The following is a 20,952-nucleotide window of genomic DNA, read 5'->3' on the forward strand; positions in this document are numbered from 1 at the left end:
ATTCTAAAGTAGGTTTACAACTTAACAAAAGGTATTGAAAAAAAAACCCTATCTTCTCTCTCATCTTTATAGTTGATTTGGTCCCCTTTGTCTTCCTTCCCCCTCTCTGCTTCCCAGTGTGTGCCTTTTTTCAGTAATTCTCTGTCGTTTCCTTCCCCCCTCCCTTATCTCTCCCTCTGCAGTTCTCTCGCTCTTCCTCTCGATTCCTCCCCTCCTCTCCCTCCCCCCTCTAATTTAGTTGCAGGCAGGTTGTCTCTTTGATTTACTGTATCTCTCCTCACTAGGATTATGATAAATGGATTGTTTGGCTCCGGCTGAGCTCCTCCAACACCACGTCCCCACTCTGGGTCAAGCCCCTTCAGAGCTTGAGGACCCTTGAAAGGAGATGTTGGAGCTGCATCTCCTCAACATGCTGTTGGGAAACAACATTTAGTCTTATTTGAGCCAAACTTTACATCATCTTCCCAACTTTTTGAGGCTGTGTTAGGCATGGGGCTCGGCAGAGGGAATTAGGGTCATTAAAGTTGGAAAAGACCTTTAAGACCATCGACTCTGAAGTCTGAGCCCATTGAGTTCTTTGTGCTCTTTCTCTTGCTGGGGTTGCCAGCCTGTGGGTGCACCTCTGCTTGCAAAACTGGTTTTTTTTTGTTTGTTTGGTTTTGTTTTTTTTATGGGGTGCTTTCAGGCACATCAAGCAGCATATTTCAGTTTCCTCGGTCCTGAGATGGGTAGTGTCTGCTGCTCATAATTAGAGCGTTTCCTCCCGCCGTCGCAGCAGGCAGTGTTTTATTGATAAAGTTGTTACAGAGAGTTGCTGAGCAAACACCCACCCCCCCTCTACACCCTCCCCCCAAATCTGAGCTTCATTAAGCTATCACTTGCCCTGCTGCGATGCATCTTCATCGCCCACTGCAATCCATGCCATCGATGGCAGCTCCCAGAGGAGGGCAGGGGCTGTGCTGTGTGGCCGCAGCTTGATGCAGCCCGTTGCAAATTGACACAGTCTGCTCAGCTGAGAGATAAAAAATCTTTCCCTTTCCAGCCCAAAGTCAGCCCAAAGTGGGAATTTTTTTTTTTTTTTGTGTGTGTGGTCAGTCCAGAGCCTTCTGCTGGCCATGTGGCTGGTGGTGGTGGTGTCATGGCTGCTCCTGTCCTCCCCCCCACCTCACCCCTAGAGGTTCACAGACTCCAAAGTGACAACAATTTCCTTGACAATAGAGGCAGAAAAGGTGAGGTGTTGACTCATTTTGTTGTTGTTTATTGCAGCCTCTCTACTGGGTTTGTTACTTGTTGGGGAATCCTTCATAACAAACCCACGGGAGATTGATGGGGAGAGCTTGTTATGCACTTCCAGAGCAGTTCCACCAGCATTCCGTAGCAGCAAAATGCACCATTAAAGGCAGAGAGCCATGGGAATGATGGGATGTAATTAGTTGTTGCTGTAATATTTTTGATTGAAAGTCTTATAGACACTGAGCGTCTCTTTCGGAGCTGGAGCTCACGGGGAACTCTTGTGGAGAGCAGCATGTACCAAAAGTGATGAGCAGGAGCTAGGTGAAGAGTCCTCCTGCAGAAGAGACTTTTTGGGTGGAATGTGCAGCCTGCAGCAGATCCTCAAGGATCTTGTGTTCCTACTTTCTAGCAGCCTCAATCGAATTTCAGGATAGAATAAAACCTTGCATGGGTGAACCTGAACCATGTGCATGTTGTGGACCCAGAAGGGTATGGAGAGCAACCTGGAATTGCTCAGTGGTGTGTGCTCAAACCCCTTCAGCTATGGGGGCAGAGTGAGAATTAATTTAAAATTATTCCCCCTGGCACCTTGGGGATTTTCTCTCCATTGGCACTGGGAGGTGTGATGCAAGTGGTGAGCAGATAGGTGGTGGTGATGAAAGCCATGGTGCAATCCGAGCTTGGCTTGAAGTCTCAAGGACTTTGGGAAGGCAGAGCTCAGGCGTCACAGCAGTTAATGTTATTTAGTACCAGGCTTTGTAATAAAGCCTCTGGGCTCTGTTTCTCTATTGTTCCTATTCTCTGGTAATGTCACCAAACTTGGACAGAAGCTTTCCAAGCTGTGAGGTTGCCTTGGGCTGAGTTTGCTGGAGCTCTTGGGAGAGAAAGAGAGGAGGTAGAAAGCCAGCTTGGCATTTATGAGCATGAAATAGAAGGGAAAATACAGTGCTTTGCTTACAGAAGTCTTCCTGTTGCTCCTCTTTGGGAAATCCTGCTCTGGGGCTGGACTGTGACAGACCCCATCAGTGCTTGCTCAGGCTCACTTTGTGCACACTGGGATGAGTCTCCATGGGTCCTATCCATGGGGCATCCTCTGCCCCTCACTGCACAGTTCCCTGCCCATCTCTCCTCTCCCTCCCCAGGCTCTGGTCTCAACACGCACCTCATCCCTCCCCATGCATCTTGGGGGGCTTATTTCCAGCAGCTGGCATCCTTTCCAAATCTCCCTCTACCCATCTGTTGTTCTCAAGCTTCCTCTCTCCATACTTTGCTTAATTTCTATCTTTTGCCTCTTGGTTGTCTTTGCAGATGCCCAGGCATTTGCTTTCAAGTGCCTTAGGCTGGTGCCTGCCATTATCTCCTTGCAGGAGCGAGAGCTGCTGCTTCTTGCTTTGGGAGAGAGGGACCACATCCCCCAAGGCATCTGCTGAGTAGTGCAGCACTTAGTTTCCCTCTGGCGTCCCTGAGCAGAAAATTTGTCATTTTACCGTTTTCTCTCCAGGTGACAGTGGTGAAATGTGCTTGAGCTGGGTTGGCCTCTGGGTGGAGGCCTCCGTGGCTGTGCCCACTCCCTGCCAGGGAGAAGACACTGCTCCTCGAGGTGTGATGGTCTGGAGCCCTTCATGCTGGGGTGGTCTGAAATATGGCTAGGATTTTGGGGAAGTAAGTTCCACTTCATTTTGGGGGTAGTTCAGAAAGGTTTTTCTGGAAGAGGCTTAAACCCATGTGGGAGGGGGTTGCTGGCAGGACGCCATCCCGCACTGCTCTGCTCCACACCTGGCTACTGTCCCCTCCAAAAAACCCTGAATTTCCTCCTGATAAAACCTCATCCCACTTCTGGCTTGGATGATGCCAGCTCCTCCTTTGCTCCTTGGAGATGCGGCTGATCCCACTGTGGGCACTGGGACCCTGGGATGTGTGGGGAGCTCGGGTGGCAGCAGGTCCTTCCCGCCTGGATCCTGCGTGTGCCACCACAGATGGATGCGCTGCTCGGCGGACGAGGCTGCTGGTGCATGCTAATTGCTGGCATCTTTACTCGTTACGAGTGTAATTGTGAGTAGACGTTTGTTTTTGTATTGATAATTAGGGACTGGAACAGATGGCGAAGGCTTAGTTTAAAGTAATGTGTCCATTAAAGAAAATCTACTGTATACAGCTGAAGATTCTTCACTCTAAGAGAGTTCAGCACGCCCTGGCAGAGCTTGTCTTCTCCCTAACGAGGGCTTCAGCCATCGCAGCCTCTTCAGCTGCCTTCCATGGATGTTCAGGTCCCACAGCCTTCCTCCAAGGGTGCATGTCAAGCTCTCTCCTGGGCAGAGCATCCTCTGGGCATGGAAGGATTTGGTGAAGGTGACACCTGCCAGTGTGGCACGGTGGACATGGTTCTCCCAATGCCATGTGGGATGTAGGAGGCACAGGGAAATGATGTCCTCCTTGATGCCCCCACCCTGGGGGGATGCCCAGCCTGGGGACATGAGTGCACCTCTCCCAACAGGACCCCTCCTGCTACTGAGTGCCTACTGGGTCTTAATTAACACCCAGTGCTAAATAATGAGGGCTGGTCTTTGCTGCAGGACCTGAGGAGAGATGTGAATTGTCCTTGTGGCTTTTCCACTGATGAATGGTGCTCAGGAGCTGGTCCAGGGTAACCTCTTCATTAGCAGGCAGAGCAAAGGGATTTTACTGCCTGTCCCAACCTTTGCCCCAAGGGGTGGATGGCTGGGGGTTATCTGCTATCCCCTCATCTGCTATCAGCCAAAAGATGAAGAGGGATGAACTGACAGCTGCCTAGCCATGAAGAGCCCTGTGGGGTTTCCCCTGGGGTGATGGCATCAATTCTGTGTCCCAGAAAATTAAGTGAAATCCAAGATTTCCTCCAAGAGGAAGTAGCAGAGGTCAACATGAAAGTTGCTCAGCCAAGTTCTTCTGGTGCCAGTACCTCTGGAGTCACAGGGTTTGGGTGAGCTCAGCAGGAATCTGAACTGAAAGGGGACATTGATCCAGTTAATATTTTCTTAATTATATAAAAAAAAAGGCAACCAACCAACCAAAACCTACCAAAACAAGACATCAAACTGTTACGCCAGGTATAGATCTTTTTGTATATCGTAATGTCCTTGGGATTCAGAGTAGGAGATGGTCTGCAGAGAGTCAGGCTTTTATGGGGGGGCTCTTGGCCCATTTTGTCCTTTGGATTGCAGATTGCTTCAGGAATATGAAGCTGCTGAAGTGCAAGTTCTCATGTAAGCCCAAACTGGTTTGAGTTGGAAGGGACCTTAAAGATCATCTGGGTCCAATACCCCCTGCCCTGGCAGGGACACCTCCCACTAGACCATCCTGCTCCAAGCCCCATCCAGCCTAACATTTGATAGCAAATGTCTGGTATTCACACATTCTCATTGTTTTGTAGACTTAATTCCTCTTGGTTTGAGTCTTTGTTAAGGGGAAAAAAAGGTGGAAGTTTAAAAATAGATACAATTAAACTAAGCCTTTGAGATGCATCTGAGGTGGAAACTTTGCTAACTTGACCTCCCTGGCCTCAGGCTACATAATCCCTTAGCACTCTGAAACCCTCCAAAGTGAAAGCTTCTTTGTGCTGTGTTTTTTTGTTTTGTTTTGTGGGGGGTTTTTTCTTTTTTTTTGTTTTTTCAATTTACTCCTTTATTTCTCTGTTTATTTTAAAGTCGTCTGCTTTGGGAGCTGCTGCATTGCCCCTCTGCCCTCCTGCTTTCCTTCCAAAATACGGAGCCTTTGGGGAGGAACAGAGCAAGAGGGATGGGGATCTGGGAGGGATCCTGGTGTCTGGGTCCCAGCCCAGCCACACTCCCTCCATCACCTTGGGCTCTGCTGCCTCAGTTTCCCCTGCGTGGTACAAGGACAGCCCCCATTTGCTGCAGGGTAAAACCCCCCGAGGATTTTCAGGGATCTCAGAGCATCCATCTTCAAGGAGGGTGCTAGAAGGGACTGGCTGATGTTTGCACAGCCTTTGGCTTCTACCTTCACATTGATTTGTGCGTGGGCACGTCTGCTTGCTTATTTAGAGGGCTACAGGGAGGATTAATGACTGCTTGGCCAGGTGTGGGGCTGTTTGGAAGGCATAGAGAGCATGGGGGCAGATGGGAGTAGGAAACTTGCTGGAGGACTTGCAGGTGGGATGTGTGGGTTTTAGCTGACTGCTGCCAACCAAGAAGGGGCTGCAGATGGAGATGTGCTGTCGTGGCCAGAAGGCCACTATGCTTTCCTGTTCCCTGCATGGACTGGGGGCGAGATCTGAAATAGTTTGGGTTGCAAGGGACCTTAAACTTGTCTAGTTCCACTCCTTTGCTACAGGCAGGGGCACCTCCCACCAGCCCAGGTTGCTCCAAGCCCCATCCAATCTGCCAGGGATGGGGCAGCCACAGCTTCTCTGGGCAACCTGGGCCAGGGGCTCACCACCCTTACACCAAAGAATTTCTTCCAGTGTCCAACCTAAATTCCCCTCTTCTTCCAGCTTAAAACTGTAACCCCTGTCCTATCACTACACCCCTTTGTCCAAAGTCCCTCCTCAGCTTTCCTGTAGCCCCTTCAGTTGTCTCCTCTCCAAGGGCACTGTGGGCAGGTGTGGGCTGGCACTGTGCAGAGCGTGGGTGCTGCAGGCTGGGGGCTTTGAAGCCCCGTGGTAGGGACCTGCAGAAGCTTTTCAAGATCCCCAGGGGCCTTTTTGCTCCATCTCACGGAGGTTACATTACTCTCCCTCCCTCTGTGGCCCTGCTTGTCTCTCCAGGCTGGGGCAGCAGGATTTTGGGAGAGAGCAGGTTTATCACTCAAGGCAGGGTGGGGAGCTCCCGGTCATGCTTCTCCGGCTTCCCATCCCAGGGCAGCCAGCACAGGGAGGGGTGGGAAGAGGAATACGAGTTTCCTTTCCCTCTTGTGATTGCTGGAGCAGGGGTGGGGAGATGAAAAGCAGCAGGCCAGCAGCAGTTCATATTCCTGGGCTGATTTTTTTTATTTCCTGACCTTGATTTCTCTGCTCACACCCATTTTCCTGGCGCCATAGAAGCTTCTGTGAGTACCTGGGAGCAGGGAGGGAAGGGAGGGGATGCTCAGCTGTGCCAGCCAGCACATCACATCCTCCCCCTTCGGTTGAGACACGAGGAATCAAGGAAACTCACCAGCATGTCTGCTCATTGCAAACAAATAAATACAACCTGGAGGATTTTTCCTCATCTGTCTCTTGGTGGTGTTGCTCTCACTGGTATTCTTGTTGTGCTTTGTTTGTTGTTCAAGAATATTATGGCTTTTAAAATATTTCCCACCGCATCCTCCATCAGCAAGAGGGGATACCAGCCTGAAGAGGGGAGTTTCATTTCTGTATTTGAAATCCTTTTGACAAATAGTAACTGTCTGCAAGGACAACACAGGGCACCAGACAGGTGTGGGTTATAGAAAGGGACATATGGCATGGCATGGCAAGTACCTGGGAGCACATCAGATGGGACCTGCCAAAAAGCCCCTCCAGAGGAGAGGGTGGCCTCTTGCAATCTCCCTGCCCGTGTTTAGACAGCGGTTTGTACATGCCTCTAAAGACTTCTGAAAGTGTAGCATCTTTCTTATTTTTTTACATTTGTTTTAGTTGGTGACTCTGGTTCCCTTTCCTGGGCTTGGGAAGGGTCAGAGGTAGAGCTGCTGAGCAGAGTCTGGGCCTGCACTGTTTGCTTCAGAGGGAAGGTGTCCTTGGTTCAGTAGATGTTTTGGGGGCACCCCATAGATAGACATGCTCCCTGAAAGCAGCTGAATGGTCTTCTCTGTGCCTCACAACATCCTTGAAAGCTCTGGGAGTAACCAGTTTACTTTCCCTTTCTTGTGTTTCCTCAGAGACTTTGATGGATACGCGGACGGCGACAGCCGAGCTGGGCTGGACTGCCAACCCTCCTTCAGGGGTAAGTGCCACTCATACAGCTGACCCTGCTGTCATCCCGCGGGGTTCCTTCTGTTTCGTTTGACACACTTGTGAGGAGACCGGGAAGACACATAGGAGCAGCCAGTGCCAGGGCTGAGCATCCCTTGCCTTAACCAGTCCCGGGGTCTCAGTGAAGGTGGAGCTTTCCTCCATCCCCACGCTCTTTCTTCCTTTCCCTGTCCTCTTCCCAGGTGAAGGGTCCGGCCCCACCACCCCTCTCCCTCCCCCCTGCTCGTGCCTTCCCTCTCCCTGTGCCAAAAGACTTGTAATTAGGAAACATTAACAGGCTTAAAACAGCTTTCATACCTGGAACATCATCCATAATTGCACTCGGCAGTGCTCTTCCCTGGCTATTAATGTCACTTTTATGAAGTAATGAGGAACAAAACACCCTGAGGCACTTACAACATCTTTTTTTATATAATATGAGCCTTTGAGGAATGGAAGCATAAAATAACCTGACTCACATTCCCCTGGCAGAGAAAGAGTTGGCACTGGGGAGTAGAGGGGAGCAGGTGGTGGGTGAGGATGCGAGGTGATGGGTGGGCATTGTGGTGGGGCAGGCTGGTTGGGCAGTGGTGAGTAGAGCATTGAGGTCCATCCCCAGCATCTCTTGTTCATTTTGGAGTTAGGGGTGAGTCGTCATCTTTGCAAGAGTGTATTTGTGGAATCTGGCTGAATATGAGCCAGAAGTGTGCCCAGGTGGCCAAGAAGACCACCGGCATCCTAGCTGGTATCAGCACTGGTGTGGCCAGTAGGAGTAGGGCAGGGATCGTCCTCATGTGCTGGGCACTGGTGAGGCCACAACTCAAATCCTTGGGTCAGTTCTGGGCCCCTCAGGACCAGAAAGACATGGAGAGGCTGGAGTGTGTCCAGAGAAGGGCAACAGAGCTGGTGTCCTGGTTAACCAGGTGACAGCTGGGGAAGGGTCTGGAGCACAAGTCTGACCAGGAGTAGCTGATGGGCCTGGGGGTGTTCAGCCTGGAGCAGAGGAGGCTGAGGGGAGACCTTCTGGCTCTCTGCAACCCCTGAGAGGAGGTTGGAGCCAGGGGGGGTCGGGCTCTGCTCCTAAGGAACAAGTGATGGGACAAATGGGACAGCCTCAAGTTGTGCCAGGGGAGGTTTAGATTGGAGACTGGGAACAATTTCTTCACCAAAAAGGGTTGTCAGGCCCTGACCCAGGCTGCCCAGGGCAGTGGTGGACTCCCCATCCCTGGAGGGATTTCAAAGCCATGGAGATGTGGTGCTGAGGGACATGGGTTAGTGGTGGCCTTGGCAGTGCTGGATTCACAGTTGGACTGGATGATCATAAAGGTCTTTTCCAACCCAAACAAGTCCATGATTTGAAAATCCCAAGTCCTTTCTTTAAAAGACAGAATGTCAATCTATAGCACGTGTTGGAGAGAGTGATTTGCCAGGCAGCAGGGACTGTGATCCCCAGGACACAGGCTCTCCTTCTGCTCTCCTCTGTGAATGTGTTTTATATCTTAGTGTGGACAGAGAAGAACACTGTCTTAGTCCACTACTCCCTGTGAATTATTTTGTGGTATCTCATCAAAACGATGCATTTGTTGCTGTTAGAGTATTGATGGCATCATCCTCTGGCACCATGGGTCTTTCCAGCTATGGGGACCTGCTGGTCTTCAGGGCCCTGTTTCAGGAGCACTCAACCCAAGGAATGCCCACAGGAGCATCAGCAGCACCTCTTTTGCAGCTGGTTTGGTGAACATTGCTTAAGCAATGCTCAGCCCTGAGCTGTGATCTTTGCTTAAACTTATCAGAGCAGAGGAGGTGGACCGAGGGTCAACCGTTCTGCTGCCCTTGTTGGCAGCATGTAGAGGGCCCTGCTTTGGGGAGACTTTATTACAAAGTTCCAGTACTTGCAGGTGGCTACAGAGAAGATGAAGTCTCCTGATTTACAAGGAGTCCCATGGATAAGACAGGGGGTAATGGGCACAAGTTGCTTCTGGAGAGATTCTGATTGGACATGAGGGAAATTTTTCCCCATGAGGACAGACACTGAAATGGTCTCCCAGGGGAAGTGGTGGGTTCCCCCACTTTGGAAAGTTCAAAGCTCCATCTTGATGAAGTTCTGAGACATCTCACATAAACAATAGTATTAGAAGGGTTGGACCAGTTGATCCTTGAGGTCCCTTCCAACCTGACATTCAGTGAAACCAAACTAAAAACCTGTGTTTTCTTTTTTTAATGTCAGGCCTGTGGTTTACAAGGAGGGAAAGCTTGGGGGGAGAGCAGGTGGGGAGCGTGGTTGGTTTAGTGGGAAATGGAGGGCAAAACCTGTAAGGTGACAGGATTTGCTGTGGTTGATCAGCTCTTTGGGAAGCTGCAACCTCAAGGGGAAGGTTGGCATCCCCCACCTGCTGCTGTGCCCCAGCCGTGTAACTGCACCGTCGGCAGCGTCGCTCCTGGAAATTATGCATGGTATTCAGAGTGCTGCTTCAAGATTGCCATATGAATAATGCTGTTACAAGGAGACTGTAAACATGGATTAGTTAAAATGAATGGATTATGGAGCTGTAAATCTGTCTGTAGGACTCTAATGCCATCATAGACTGTTCACAGTTTGCCGTTGTCCCTTAATTGAAATTGTAGCCTGGATTATATTAATGCCCCTCTATAAATCGAATTGCAAGTCTATGTTCTCTCTCTCTCCGTGGTGGTAATGTTTTATTTGGTTAGTTTGCTTTGCTGGAGACATGATCCCCTCGTGCCAGGAGCCTGGGGTCAGGCTTGCTCTGCAGCCCATACACTGGCTCAGCCTTTCATGAAGCTATTGGCTCCTTGTGTTGCTTTTCTCCCCCTTCCTCCTGGACCATCTTTTGAACCCATTGTCCTGACTTCTCAGGGCAGCTAAGGTGGTTGCCTGGGTGGAAATCATCGAATGGTTTGAGTTGGAAGGGACCTTAAAGATCATCAGATTCCAACCCCCCTGTGTGGGCAGGGACACCTCCCACCAGCCCAGGTTGCTCCAAGCCCCTTCCAACCTGGCCTTGAGCACTTGCAGGGATATAGCTTCCACAGCTTCCCTGGGCAACCTGTTCCAATGTCTCACTACCCTCACAGGAAATAATTTCCTCCTAATCTGTAACACAAATCTCCCCTTTTCCAGTTTGAAACCTGGAAACAACCTGTGGTATCAAACCAGGGTTTGATACCACAAGGAATGTGGTATCCATTTTCTTGTATATTTGTATATATTTAGCAATTTTTCCTATTTATCATTACTGTTTCATTAAAGTTGTGTAGTTTAGTTTCCAACCCATAAGTCTCTTCCTTATTTTCTCTCCTTTCTTATCAGGGAGGAGAGAGAGATTAATAGAGAGCGTTTGTTACTCGGTTTAATTGCCGGGCCAGTGTTAAACCGTGACAGATTTATTGGCGCCTACAAGGGATACCACATCCCTTGTCCTCTCACTGCCCCTTGTCTCCCTGTGAGCCCTTGTAAAAAGTCCTCAGCTTTCCTGTGGGCCCCTTCAGGTACTGGACAGCTGGTGTTGGGTCTCCCAGGAGCCTTCTCTTCTCCAGGCTGAACAACCCCAACTCTTTCAGCCTGTCTTTCTGAGGGGTTCTCCAGCCAATTGAGCTTTTTCATGGCCCTCCTATGGACATGCTCCAGCAGGTCCACACCCTTCTTGTGTTGGGGGCTCCAGAGCTGGACACACAGTACTCCAGGTGAGGTCTCACCAGGGCAGAGTGGAGGGGCAGAATCAGCTCTCTTGATCTTCTGGCCATGCTTCTTTTAATGTAGCCTAGGTTGTGGTTTACCTTCTGGGTTGCAATTGCACATGGGTGGCCCATGTCCAGCTGTTGGTGTGATGGCTTTGGAAATGGTGTTCAAGCATCATCTGGGAGGGATGGGGAGAGGCTTCAGCAGGGGCATGAGGGCGAGGATTTCTTCTGGTGCTGGCCCAGGTAGTGTTTCTGGACATGCCTCACATTCTGTGTCCGTGACTGTATTCCTAGTCCCCTTCAGGGCTTTGGGATTCTCCTGTCCAGGGCAAGTGCCATCTCCACGTCGTGTGAGCCACCCTTTGCTGACTTCTCATCGCTTTTCCTTTCTCGTCCCTGTAGTGGGAAGAAGTCAGTGGCTACGACGAAAACCTCAACACCATCCGTACGTACCAGGTGTGCAATGTCTTCGAGCCCAACCAGAACAACTGGCTCCTCACCACCTTCATCAACCGTCGCGGGGCTCACCGCATCTACACCGAGATGCGCTTCACTGTGCGGGACTGCAGCAGCCTCCCCAACGTCCCTGGCTCCTGCAAGGAGACCTTCAACCTCTACTACTACGAGACAGACTCTGTCATTGCCACCAAGAAGTCCACCTTCTGGACAGAGGCACCCTACCTCAAAGTGGACACCATCGCTGCTGACGAGAGCTTCTCCCAGGTGGACTTTGGGGGCAGGTTGATGAAGGTGAACACGGAAGTGAGAAGTTTCGGGCCTTTGACCCGCAACGGTTTTTACCTGGCGTTCCAGGACTATGGGGCTTGCATGTCTCTGCTCTCCGTCAGGGTCTTCTTCAAGAAGTGCCCTAGTGTGGTGCAGAACTTTGCCATCTTCCCAGAGACGATGACAGGAGCAGAGAGCACCTCTCTAGTGACTGCCCGTGGCACCTGCATCCCCAATGCTGAGGAGGTGGATGTGCCCATTAAACTGTACTGCAATGGGGATGGGGAGTGGATGGTCCCTATCGGCCGCTGTACGTGCAAGGCTGGTTACGAGCCGGAGAACAACGTGGCTTGCAAAGGTAAGGTTGGCTTTGGGTAAATAAGGAGCTTTTGTTGGCTTTTTATTGTCCCCAGAAAAACTGTTTTGGCCAGTGTGATGAAATCATGTCCCTGCCCTGCTAGGGTTCAGGCAGGAATTTGAGAGCAGTGGTCAACCCACGTCCTCTCGGTGTGATCAAAGCCATGCCCTCTCAGTGTGGTCAATGTATGCCCTTTCCTTGTGGTCAAGCCATGCCCTCTCAGTGTGGTCACCCATGGTTTCTCAGTGGCCAGACTTTGGCCAGAAACAGGGGTGCTGGTGCAGCCACCACCACCAACGTGCTGGAAGCCTTTTCTGTGATCTGTTGCCTACAAAGTGCCGTGCAGGCTGGTGCTGGAGCTGCTTTCATCTGCCTCGTTATTTCCCTGCAAATCTGCAGGAGCCAGGCAGCCACTGTCAGACCCAGCTGTGGTGAAGCTGCTGTGATTCTTGGCATTAATTGGAATTTTTTTGCTGGTTTTTTTGTTTTGGGTTCCCCCAGCCACGCCGCCAGCATGCGGCTGCCTGCTGGAGTCCTGGTTATAAATATGGAAATAGAGCTTGCTGCTTTTCATCTCCTTTTGCCTTTCTGATGAATATTTCCCAAGTATCATGCAAGAATTATTTGAGGTTTTTTTTTCCTATTAGCTTCACTTGCTGCCCTTTCCATCTCCTTTCCCAAATTAAGGTATTGTTTTTGTGTGAGACGTTAACCTCCTTCCATCACTGCTTTCCCAATAGCTTCTAGAAGATGAGCATCACCAGGTCAAGGAAGCATTGGGAAGAAGGTTTTTGGGGAAGGGGATGACAGGAGGAGGTCTGGGACCTCTTTTGGTGCATGTGGCATGGTGCACATAGCATCACAATGCTCCTCGAGGTGGGCACCACAGTGTTTCTTCCCCACCTGCAGCCCGAGATCCATGAAAATGACAAAGCTTGGACCCAAGTGATGGAGAAACTTCTTTGTTTCAGCCTTATTTTGCTTTAAACCCCACAGCTTGTGTAAGTTTTCTCTGTGAAAAACCACGGTCCTGCCTGGCCAAGGTGGGGATGGTGATGCCTTCCCATGCCAGGGCTCCAGAAACTGGGAAACCATCTGAGTCCATGCACTTGGGCCTTACTTTCACATACAGCAGCTTCCCTGGTGGGTTCCTTTGAGTTTGGCAGGTGATGTTGAGCATGGCTTTGTTTCCACCAGGAGATGATCTGTTTCTGGGAGGAGCTGAAGCCCTCTGTTGGAGGGAGGGCTTGTCACAAACCAGGGCATTTCTGGTGAGATGTTCCTCTTCTATTGAGTCAACAAACAGAAAGCACCCATGGGTGGATGGCAAAGTGACATTTTCTCATCATGCAACAGTAAAGGCCACTTTTGAGTTAAAGGCTGGGCTTAGGAAATAATGTCATTTTTCCAGCAATGGAGGAGAACGATGACAATGGAAAACCTGCCCCAGTTTTTGGTGGGCCTGACCTTCCTATCCAGTGGAGGAGGTCAAGGTCTTGAGTGCCTCTGAGCCCAGAGAGGAGCGTGCTGCACACCCAATGCTTGCAGCTTCAGGCAGGGTGGAGGGGGACAGCCTGGCAGTGCTCAGGGTGGGTGTTAGACCTGTTTCTGTGGCTTTTTAGGTTTCCTTTTCTCATGCAAACCCCAGAACTGCTATGATGTTCTTGTGCCACTGCAGTTGGGCTGAGCAGAGCTTTGTGTGTGGGGAAGTTGCTGAGATTTTTTTTTTTTTTTTTTTGTGCCACAGCTCCTGTCTTCATCTGTGCTACCACTCCTTGGTGGCAGCACAGATGACAGAGGAACCTCTTGTGGCCTTTGTGGTGGGAGCAAGCTTTGCATTTGGGCTCTTTGGGGGTTGAATTCAGGGTCCTGGTAGGTCTGAGGAGGATGAAAGGTCCTCATGGCTTGGCTGGCAGCATTTGGAGTCCTGAAAAAGCAGTGGAATTTGTTGGGTGTAGATGAAGCAGGTGGTTAAATGGCACCAAGCATGCGCATGGTGACAGAACCACCATGCTCTTTAGATGGTCCTGTAAAAGCTGTCAGGTGCTGGGACAAGCAGAGTTCCCACAACTCCCCTTTCCCAATCCTCTAAGAACTGGGACACAGTTCCTGTGGCAGGGGGATGGATGAAAGGCTGGTATGCTGAGTGGGACCTGCATGTTAGATGGTACTGCTCAGTCCCAGTGAGGAACAAAAAACCCCTAAAACTTGGACCCCCAAACTTACCAGGCCCTTCTGGAAGGTCACTTAAACCAGCCTTAAAAGCCAGAGCTTATATCAGGACTGTTGGAAAATGAACTGTTTGAGTAAACATCAGACCTTGGCTTCTTGGTGCACCATTTGGCTATCTCAGACTCCTCCTCTTATCCCCATGGACCTTGGAGACCACAAGGGAGGACCTGAGCCCATTTCCCAAAGGTTGACAGGCAGGAGGTGGCACATAGGAAGGTTTGGAAATAATAATTTTGTTGGTTTTCTTTTTTGTCTTCATGCTCTCGAAGGGGTCTTATCCCTCTGCCTCCTTCCCCCACTGGGTTCTTCTGGCAGGGATGTTCCCAGGAGGCACAAGCTCCTGACATCTGCTCAAAAGCCTTTGTCAGCCTGAGATGAACCACTTAAGAACCCTTGGGGAATTGTCACCAAGGAAAAATAAAATAAAACACCTCAAAAAAAAAAAGAGTATTGGTATTTTGAGGCTGAGAAAATGGGCTTAATTCCAGAGCAATGGGGAAAAAAAAACAGGTTGAATTGTTCAGCTCTCCCAGTCTTTCATTCTCTCAGTTCAGTTCTCATCTCAAACCCCCACCCAAGGGAGAGGCTGTGCCTGTCATGGGGCTCTTAGACTGGAGCAGTACAGTGCTGGCAGCAGAGCTGGAGGCTGCTGAGGGGTTCATTATTACCTGCTTGTAGCAGCACTTAGCTGCTCCTGGAAGACACAGGCAGAATGCTGTCTTCATCAGGAGTATTTCCATCTCTGAAGAGATTATCAATATATTTTAGGGTCAGAGGGATGGGGGGGTCTTTACTGCCACAGCACTAATCACAGAATTGTCACAGTTGGAAAAGACCTCTAAGATCACCACCACCAGCTGTCAACATCCCCCCCCAATAAAATATCTCTACCAATACCTGTACCACCCACTAGAACATGTCCTGAAGTGCCTCATCCGCATGGGTTTTAAATCTCTCCAGGGATGGTGACTCCAGCACCTCCCTGAGCAGCCCATTTCAGCCCCTGACTACTCTCTCAGTGAAGAAATTCTTCCTCATCTGCAGTCTAAACCATCCCTTCTGCAACTTCAGGCCATCTCCTCTGCTCCTGTCATTGTTCACATGAGGGAAGAGCCCAGCACCCAGCTCCCTACAGCCTCCTGTCAGGGAGTTTAGAGAGCAATAAGGTCTCCTCTCAGCCTCCTCTTCTCCAAACTACACATTCCCTCAGCCTCTCCTCGCAGGGGTTGTTCTCCAGACCCTTCCCCAGCTTGGTTGCCCTTCTCTGAACTCACTCCAGCAGCTCCATGTCTTTCTTGTGGAGCGGGACCCAGAACTGAACACAGCACTCGAGGTGCTGCTCACCAGTGCCCAGCACAGGGACACCATCCCTGCCCTTCTCCTGCTGGCCACACCATTCCTGATACAAGCCAGGATGCTGATGGCCTTCTTGGCCAGCTGGGCAAGATCCCTCAGGCAGGACAGTGGAATCATCCCTTCATTCCAGATGAGCTGATCTTGGTGTCTGTATGGTGTGCTTTTTTTTCTCAAAGGTCAGAACATCTGAGCAGGCGTGCGTGTGTGTGTATTTGCAGCAAAACACTGATCCCTTTTGAGGCCATTCTCTGTTCTCTGTCGTTCATTCCCTCACATCTCTAAATTGTGGGGAAAATCTTTCAAAGCACGCATGCTCAAAACCAAATTGTTGAGTGAAACATTTTTTTTAACTGTTTCAACATTCCTTGTGCCTGGATTCCTTGTGCCAGCCAGGATGCTGGTGGCCTTCTTGGCCACCTGGGCACACTGCTGGCTCATGCTTACCTTCTCTGCCTGCCAGCTAAGATGGAGATGGGCAGGAGAGAGATTTTCTTCATTGGTTATTTTCCCCCTGGGTATTTGTTTCCATCCTGGGCAGGCTGGGGTTTGGCATTGCAGACCTCATGTGTGAAGCGACGTTGCTCTGGGCTAGTTGGTGGCACCTGAATGCTTTTTAGGCTTGGCCTTCCCTGTCCTCTGCAATACCTCCTGCCCGTGGGAGCTGTGGGTCAATGCGAGCTGGAGGTGGTGATTGAATCCAAAATGAATAATTCATTTGGTGTGAGAGAGCCCACGCTCCCTTCGGGTTGATATTAAATCCATTTGTCTTGCTCTGCCCCGTCCCTCGGCGTGGCTTTATGGCTTCCTTGTGTGGTCAAGGGGCAATGCATCATCCTGCTGGGAGGAGGTGGGAGGAGAAGCAGGAGCTGGGATTGTTGGGAGGCTGGGGAAATCGTTCCAGCCCTTGGATGTGAGGATTCTGGCTGGGGTTTGACTCTGAAACCTACTGATGGCCTCACGAGAATGGTGGCAGTCCCTGTGCTCTCAGCTTTTTTTATCCTTTGCACTGGGAGGATGGGGTACCGTGGTTGTGTCTGCTGGACTTGGTTGCATGGAGAGGGGAGAAAAGTCTGGATCTAAAGCAGCTCTGTGCTGTATTTTCACTCTGTGTGTGTAAATCCAAGTGGTCCTGCACTTCCTAAGCTTGTCTTGCATTTGTTTCCCTCCCCCTTTCCCTCTCCCCCCCAAAAAAACCTCCTGTATTAGCATCGTTGGGAGCCTCCAATCTGGGATAACTAAACCCACCTGGAAGTTGGAGATGGCAGGAACAGCAAAATAAAAGGAAACAACCACAAAACAAGAACAGAGCTGTCCTGCCATGCCCAGGGTGCATCTTTCTTTCTCTCCTTCCTCGATTTGTCCTTCCCTCTGCCTTGGCCTGGATTTGGGAAGAGAGAGCTGGGGGAATATATCCCACCACTTGAGTGTCAAAGGGCTGAGGCTGGTCTCCACATTCTCCTCCCCTCACACCCTGCAGCCCTGGTGATCATTGTTGATTCCCCCTATTTCTCTCTTGCAGAAGGCTGGAAGCAATAGCAGAGCAGGGAATTTCTGGTGTGATTTTTCCTTTTAAATAATAATGATGAACATTTTGTAATTAGCAGTAATTTGCTAGCCTGGAAAATAATGTCAGCTTTTCCTCGTTGAACTGTGGCTTGTGCTGAGAACTTGGTCTTCTTGGTTGCTTTGCCTTTGCTTTTTCCCAACCCCATAGTCCCTCCTACTGCCCCATTACCCTGCTGGCTCATCCAGGAGAGGTTTTCTTGGGTGACAGAGGTGGGGTGCCACGCTGTGTCACATCGGTCCTTCTTCCTCGCACCTTGGGATGCTCCCATTCCAGGACACTGCAGATGTCCAGGTTGGGACCAGCATGACAAGCACTGCAGGGGCTGTAGAACTGATGCACTGGGATTGGACTAGATGATCTCTAGATTTCCCTTCCAACTCTGATAACTCTGTAATTCCATGATAATTCTGTGATGTCTCTTGGCAGCTGAGGCACGAGGTGGTCTGTGGCTGCACCTGGTCTTCATGATGCTTTAGGTGCTTTGTGAGCAAAATGTTCCTCTGTGGGTTTGGTAATGGGATTTCAAGCTGAGCTTTAGGTGCCACCAAGCTTTCAGGTGGCATAGGGAGGTTGTGGGTTGTGGCATAGGGAGGCAACCAGGGTTTGGTTGGGTGGGGTGTCTCCCCCTCCTTCCCATCCATGACTTGGGGGCCTGGCAGCCCCTACCCATCCAAATGCTTGCTTTTAGGCCAAGGGGACAGCATCCGAGCAGCTGGAGCACCTTCCATCCCTAATACCCAGCACCAGCCACCCCCAATGCTAGCAGAGTTTTTTGCTGAGCCACAAGCTCAAAGTGGGCGTTTTCCTCTTTTATCCCCTCCCTCCAATTGCTCAAAATAGGCCTTCTATGATTTTTTTTTCTTTCTTTGCACAGTAGCAAGTTTCCTTCTCCCTCTCCCATCCTGTGACAGCCCCCCAAGCTGCTGACCTCTCCCAGCTCTTCCCCTGGTGCTGAGGGATGGAGGGGATGCTGCTGTCTTTTGTTGCAGGGGCTTTGCCTCCTCCTGGCAGCAATCTCCCTGCTCCCACCGCTGGGTGGAACAGCCAGCTCAGTTTTACCACGGCAAAGGAGCCGCGTGTGAAGAACAGCACCTCCAAAAGAGAAGAAAAAAAAAAAAAGGGTGGTGGTGGGGGGAAAAGTGATTTTTTTTTATTTTTTTTTTTTTCTTAAATTACACCTTAATGAAGGCAACCATTAATCCCCTGATAATTTTGCAAGGAAAAATGTCCAGGAAAACCTTGCTATATTATTATATATTTATATTTTTTTTTTCTAATGAGTTTGATGGGGTTTAATGGAAGTCTTAATTAGACATGATGAGCCCAAATATCCCTCTGGTGGATCCGGACCCTGTTTTCTCTGACAGAGCTGGGATGGGGAAGGATCACAGCTGCTGCTGTCAGGGAGGTTTAGGCACTGCATCCACCATCTCTGTCCCCTCAGATCCTTACCCCCCTGGCTCATCCCTGCCATTCTCCAAAGGATGAAGGAAGGAGAAACCTGGAAAATGCCCCGGGGAAGGTGAGTGGGGCAGGACTGGGCTGCACCAACGGGACCAGAGTTGCACATGGAGCAAGGAGTGACCCCTGGGTTGTGCTTTATGGCTTTATTTTTCTGCATATCATTTTTTTTTGTTTCCTCAATTTGTGCTGTGGGCTGTTGAGGTATTTCCCTCCCCTCATAATTGAGAACTTCTGTGTTTTGTATGTTTTCCTATCTTAAAAGATGTAGGAAAAAATCCCCTTTTGATTTCCACACACACACACACACACACACACACACACACACACACACACACCACACACACCTCCAAGGGTCTTTTCATGGTGTACAGATCAAGGCACTAATCTGCTTCCACACCTTGGCTTTGTTAATGATCCATCTAGGAAACCTCTCAAGGCGGCTGAAGCCCTTGGAAAAACTCATTTTTCGGGGGGGATTTTGAGGTGCAAAGCTCTGTGTGCTCTCACAGCTGCTGTGGGCAGGCATCCCTGAACATCCCTGCTGCAAAACCCACCCATTTTTTTTTCTTTTCCCAGCCTCACTTGCTCACAGCAGACTAGGAGAGCCAGCTCCCAGCCCACCCCCACCACCACCATGGCCAAAGCCCTTTGCTCTCCCACCGGAGCAGGAATTGTTCTTAGGGACAATGGGAGAGCCCTGAGGAAGCGCAGGATCCGGCGCCCGCATTGTTCCCTCCCTTGTTTGCAAGCAGCCACCACCTGACAAACCCACTGACTCAGCCTGCCTGGTTCCAAAGCCTTTCTGAACTTTTTCCTTTTTGTTTTGAAGTCACGAGAGAGCTTTGTTGGGAAGGGCTCTGGCTGTTGCCAATTTCTTGCTGTTTTGCAAGGGCGGGGACTCTCCCCTGTGCTGCATCCCCCAGCCCATGGAAAGCCCTCCAGGAGTCAGCATCGAATCACACAAGGATTTGGGTTGGAAGGGACGTCCAAACATCACCTGTCCAACCCCCCTGCACTAAGCAGGGACACCCTTCAATAGATCAGGTTGCTCAGAGCCTCCTCAAGCCTCACCTTGAATATCTCCAGGGATGAGGCCTCAGCCACCTCCCTGGGCAGCCTGGTCCATTGTTGCACCAGCCTCCTGGTAAGCAACTTTTTTCTGACATCCAATCTAAATCTACTTTCCTCTAATTTAAAGGCATTGCCCCTTGTCCTATCACTCCAGGCCCTTGCAAACAGTCCCTCTCCAGCCTTCCTGCAGGCCCCTTCAGGTACTGGGGTATCTCCTCTCAGCTAGCTAGTAAAAATGATAAAAAAGAGGGTTGGTTTTTTTTTTTTCCTCACTCAGCTGGCTAGAAAGAATAATAATAAAATGTCATTTTTTCATTAGTCTAGCTGGCTGGTAATGTTAATAATAACTAAAAACGATGATTTTTGAAATTTTATTACTCTAGCTGGCTAGTCATAATTAAAAAAAGGTGTGTTCTTTCTTTACCTCCTCCAACTAATCAGTAGAATTACAAAGCTCAGTTTTTCCTTCCCTTCCCAAACTGTGAAATAACTCACTGGTGCTACCCCGTGCAAGGCCATGGTTTGGGGGTTGCAGTCAGGCTTTGGAGATCTCCTGCAACCTCTCTTTGAGGAACACAGCTTTGCTGAGGATGTTTTAGTGGGTGGTGTGTAAATGCAAGCCAGGAGAAAGCCACGGGACCAGTCCTGCTGCTGTCAGAGGAGGTTTGGATGGCTCAGACCTGCCAGGCAGGGCCTGGGGCACTGTGAGTATGTGCAGAGGGAGGATGGAGCCCACCAGAGCGAGGGGGCAATAAAGGGGAATAATTCGGACAGCTTACTGAGGTTTGAACTTGAAACCCTCTCCAAGGCCCTCGTTGTTCTGCACTTGGAGGGTGACGAATGGAGCAGTGCCCTGGGTGTCAGTTCAGAGCGTGCTGAAAGAGGCCATTTGTCACACCCGGTGTCTTGGACCTCAGGAGAATGGGTGGAGAGCAGAAGTGAGGTGATTAAATCAAAGCATGGCTGGCAGGGCTTTGGAGGAGCCCTGGGGAAACCCATCAGACTGCAGCAGGCTCCTGGCCAAGGAACCATCCCTGCTCTGTCTGTCAAGAGCATCAAACTGGATTGAATATTCAAGTTGTGTGCACCCCAAGTGAAGATGTGCAAGATGAGGGAGGGGATGGATGTTCCCCCACCTGGGGGAGCCTGTCCCGGTGAGCAGCAGCTGAGGAACTGGGATTGGTGGCATGGGGTGGAGCTGCATCACTGGGTGCTCACATTGAGCCCAGGACTCACCTGCCTGTGTGAGATTTCTGGTTTAAAAGTGGGTTTTAAGAAGGTGGGGTTAGGAGCTGGCCACTTCAGTGCTCTCAGGGG

At 50.3% G+C, this 20,952-nt stretch overlaps 2 protein-coding genes across 3 annotated transcripts in view; one reads left to right on the forward strand and one right to left on the reverse strand.

The window, feature by feature from the left end:
* ANAPC13 (anaphase promoting complex subunit 13) overlaps positions 1-20,952 on the reverse strand; it is a 206,397-nt gene that overhangs the window by 103,010 nt on the left and 82,435 nt on the right. The window lies entirely within an intron of this gene.
* The window catches only part of EPHB1 (EPH receptor B1), a 73,106-nt gene that overhangs the window by 17,229 nt on the left and 34,925 nt on the right, over positions 1-20,952 (forward strand). For both annotated transcript variants that reach the window (XM_071752011.1, XM_071752012.1), the window contains exons 2-3: positions 7,087-7,151; positions 11,264-11,945. In XM_071752011.1, the coding sequence (XP_071608112.1) occupies positions 7,087-7,151; positions 11,264-11,945 (747 nt within the window). The remainder of the gene's footprint in view (positions 1-7,086; positions 7,152-11,263; positions 11,946-20,952) is intronic.

This window comes from Heliangelus exortis, chromosome 9 (genome assembly GCF_036169615.1).
Source record: "Heliangelus exortis chromosome 9, bHelExo1.hap1, whole genome shotgun sequence".
Taxonomy (NCBI): domain Eukaryota; kingdom Metazoa; phylum Chordata; class Aves; order Apodiformes; family Trochilidae; genus Heliangelus; species Heliangelus exortis.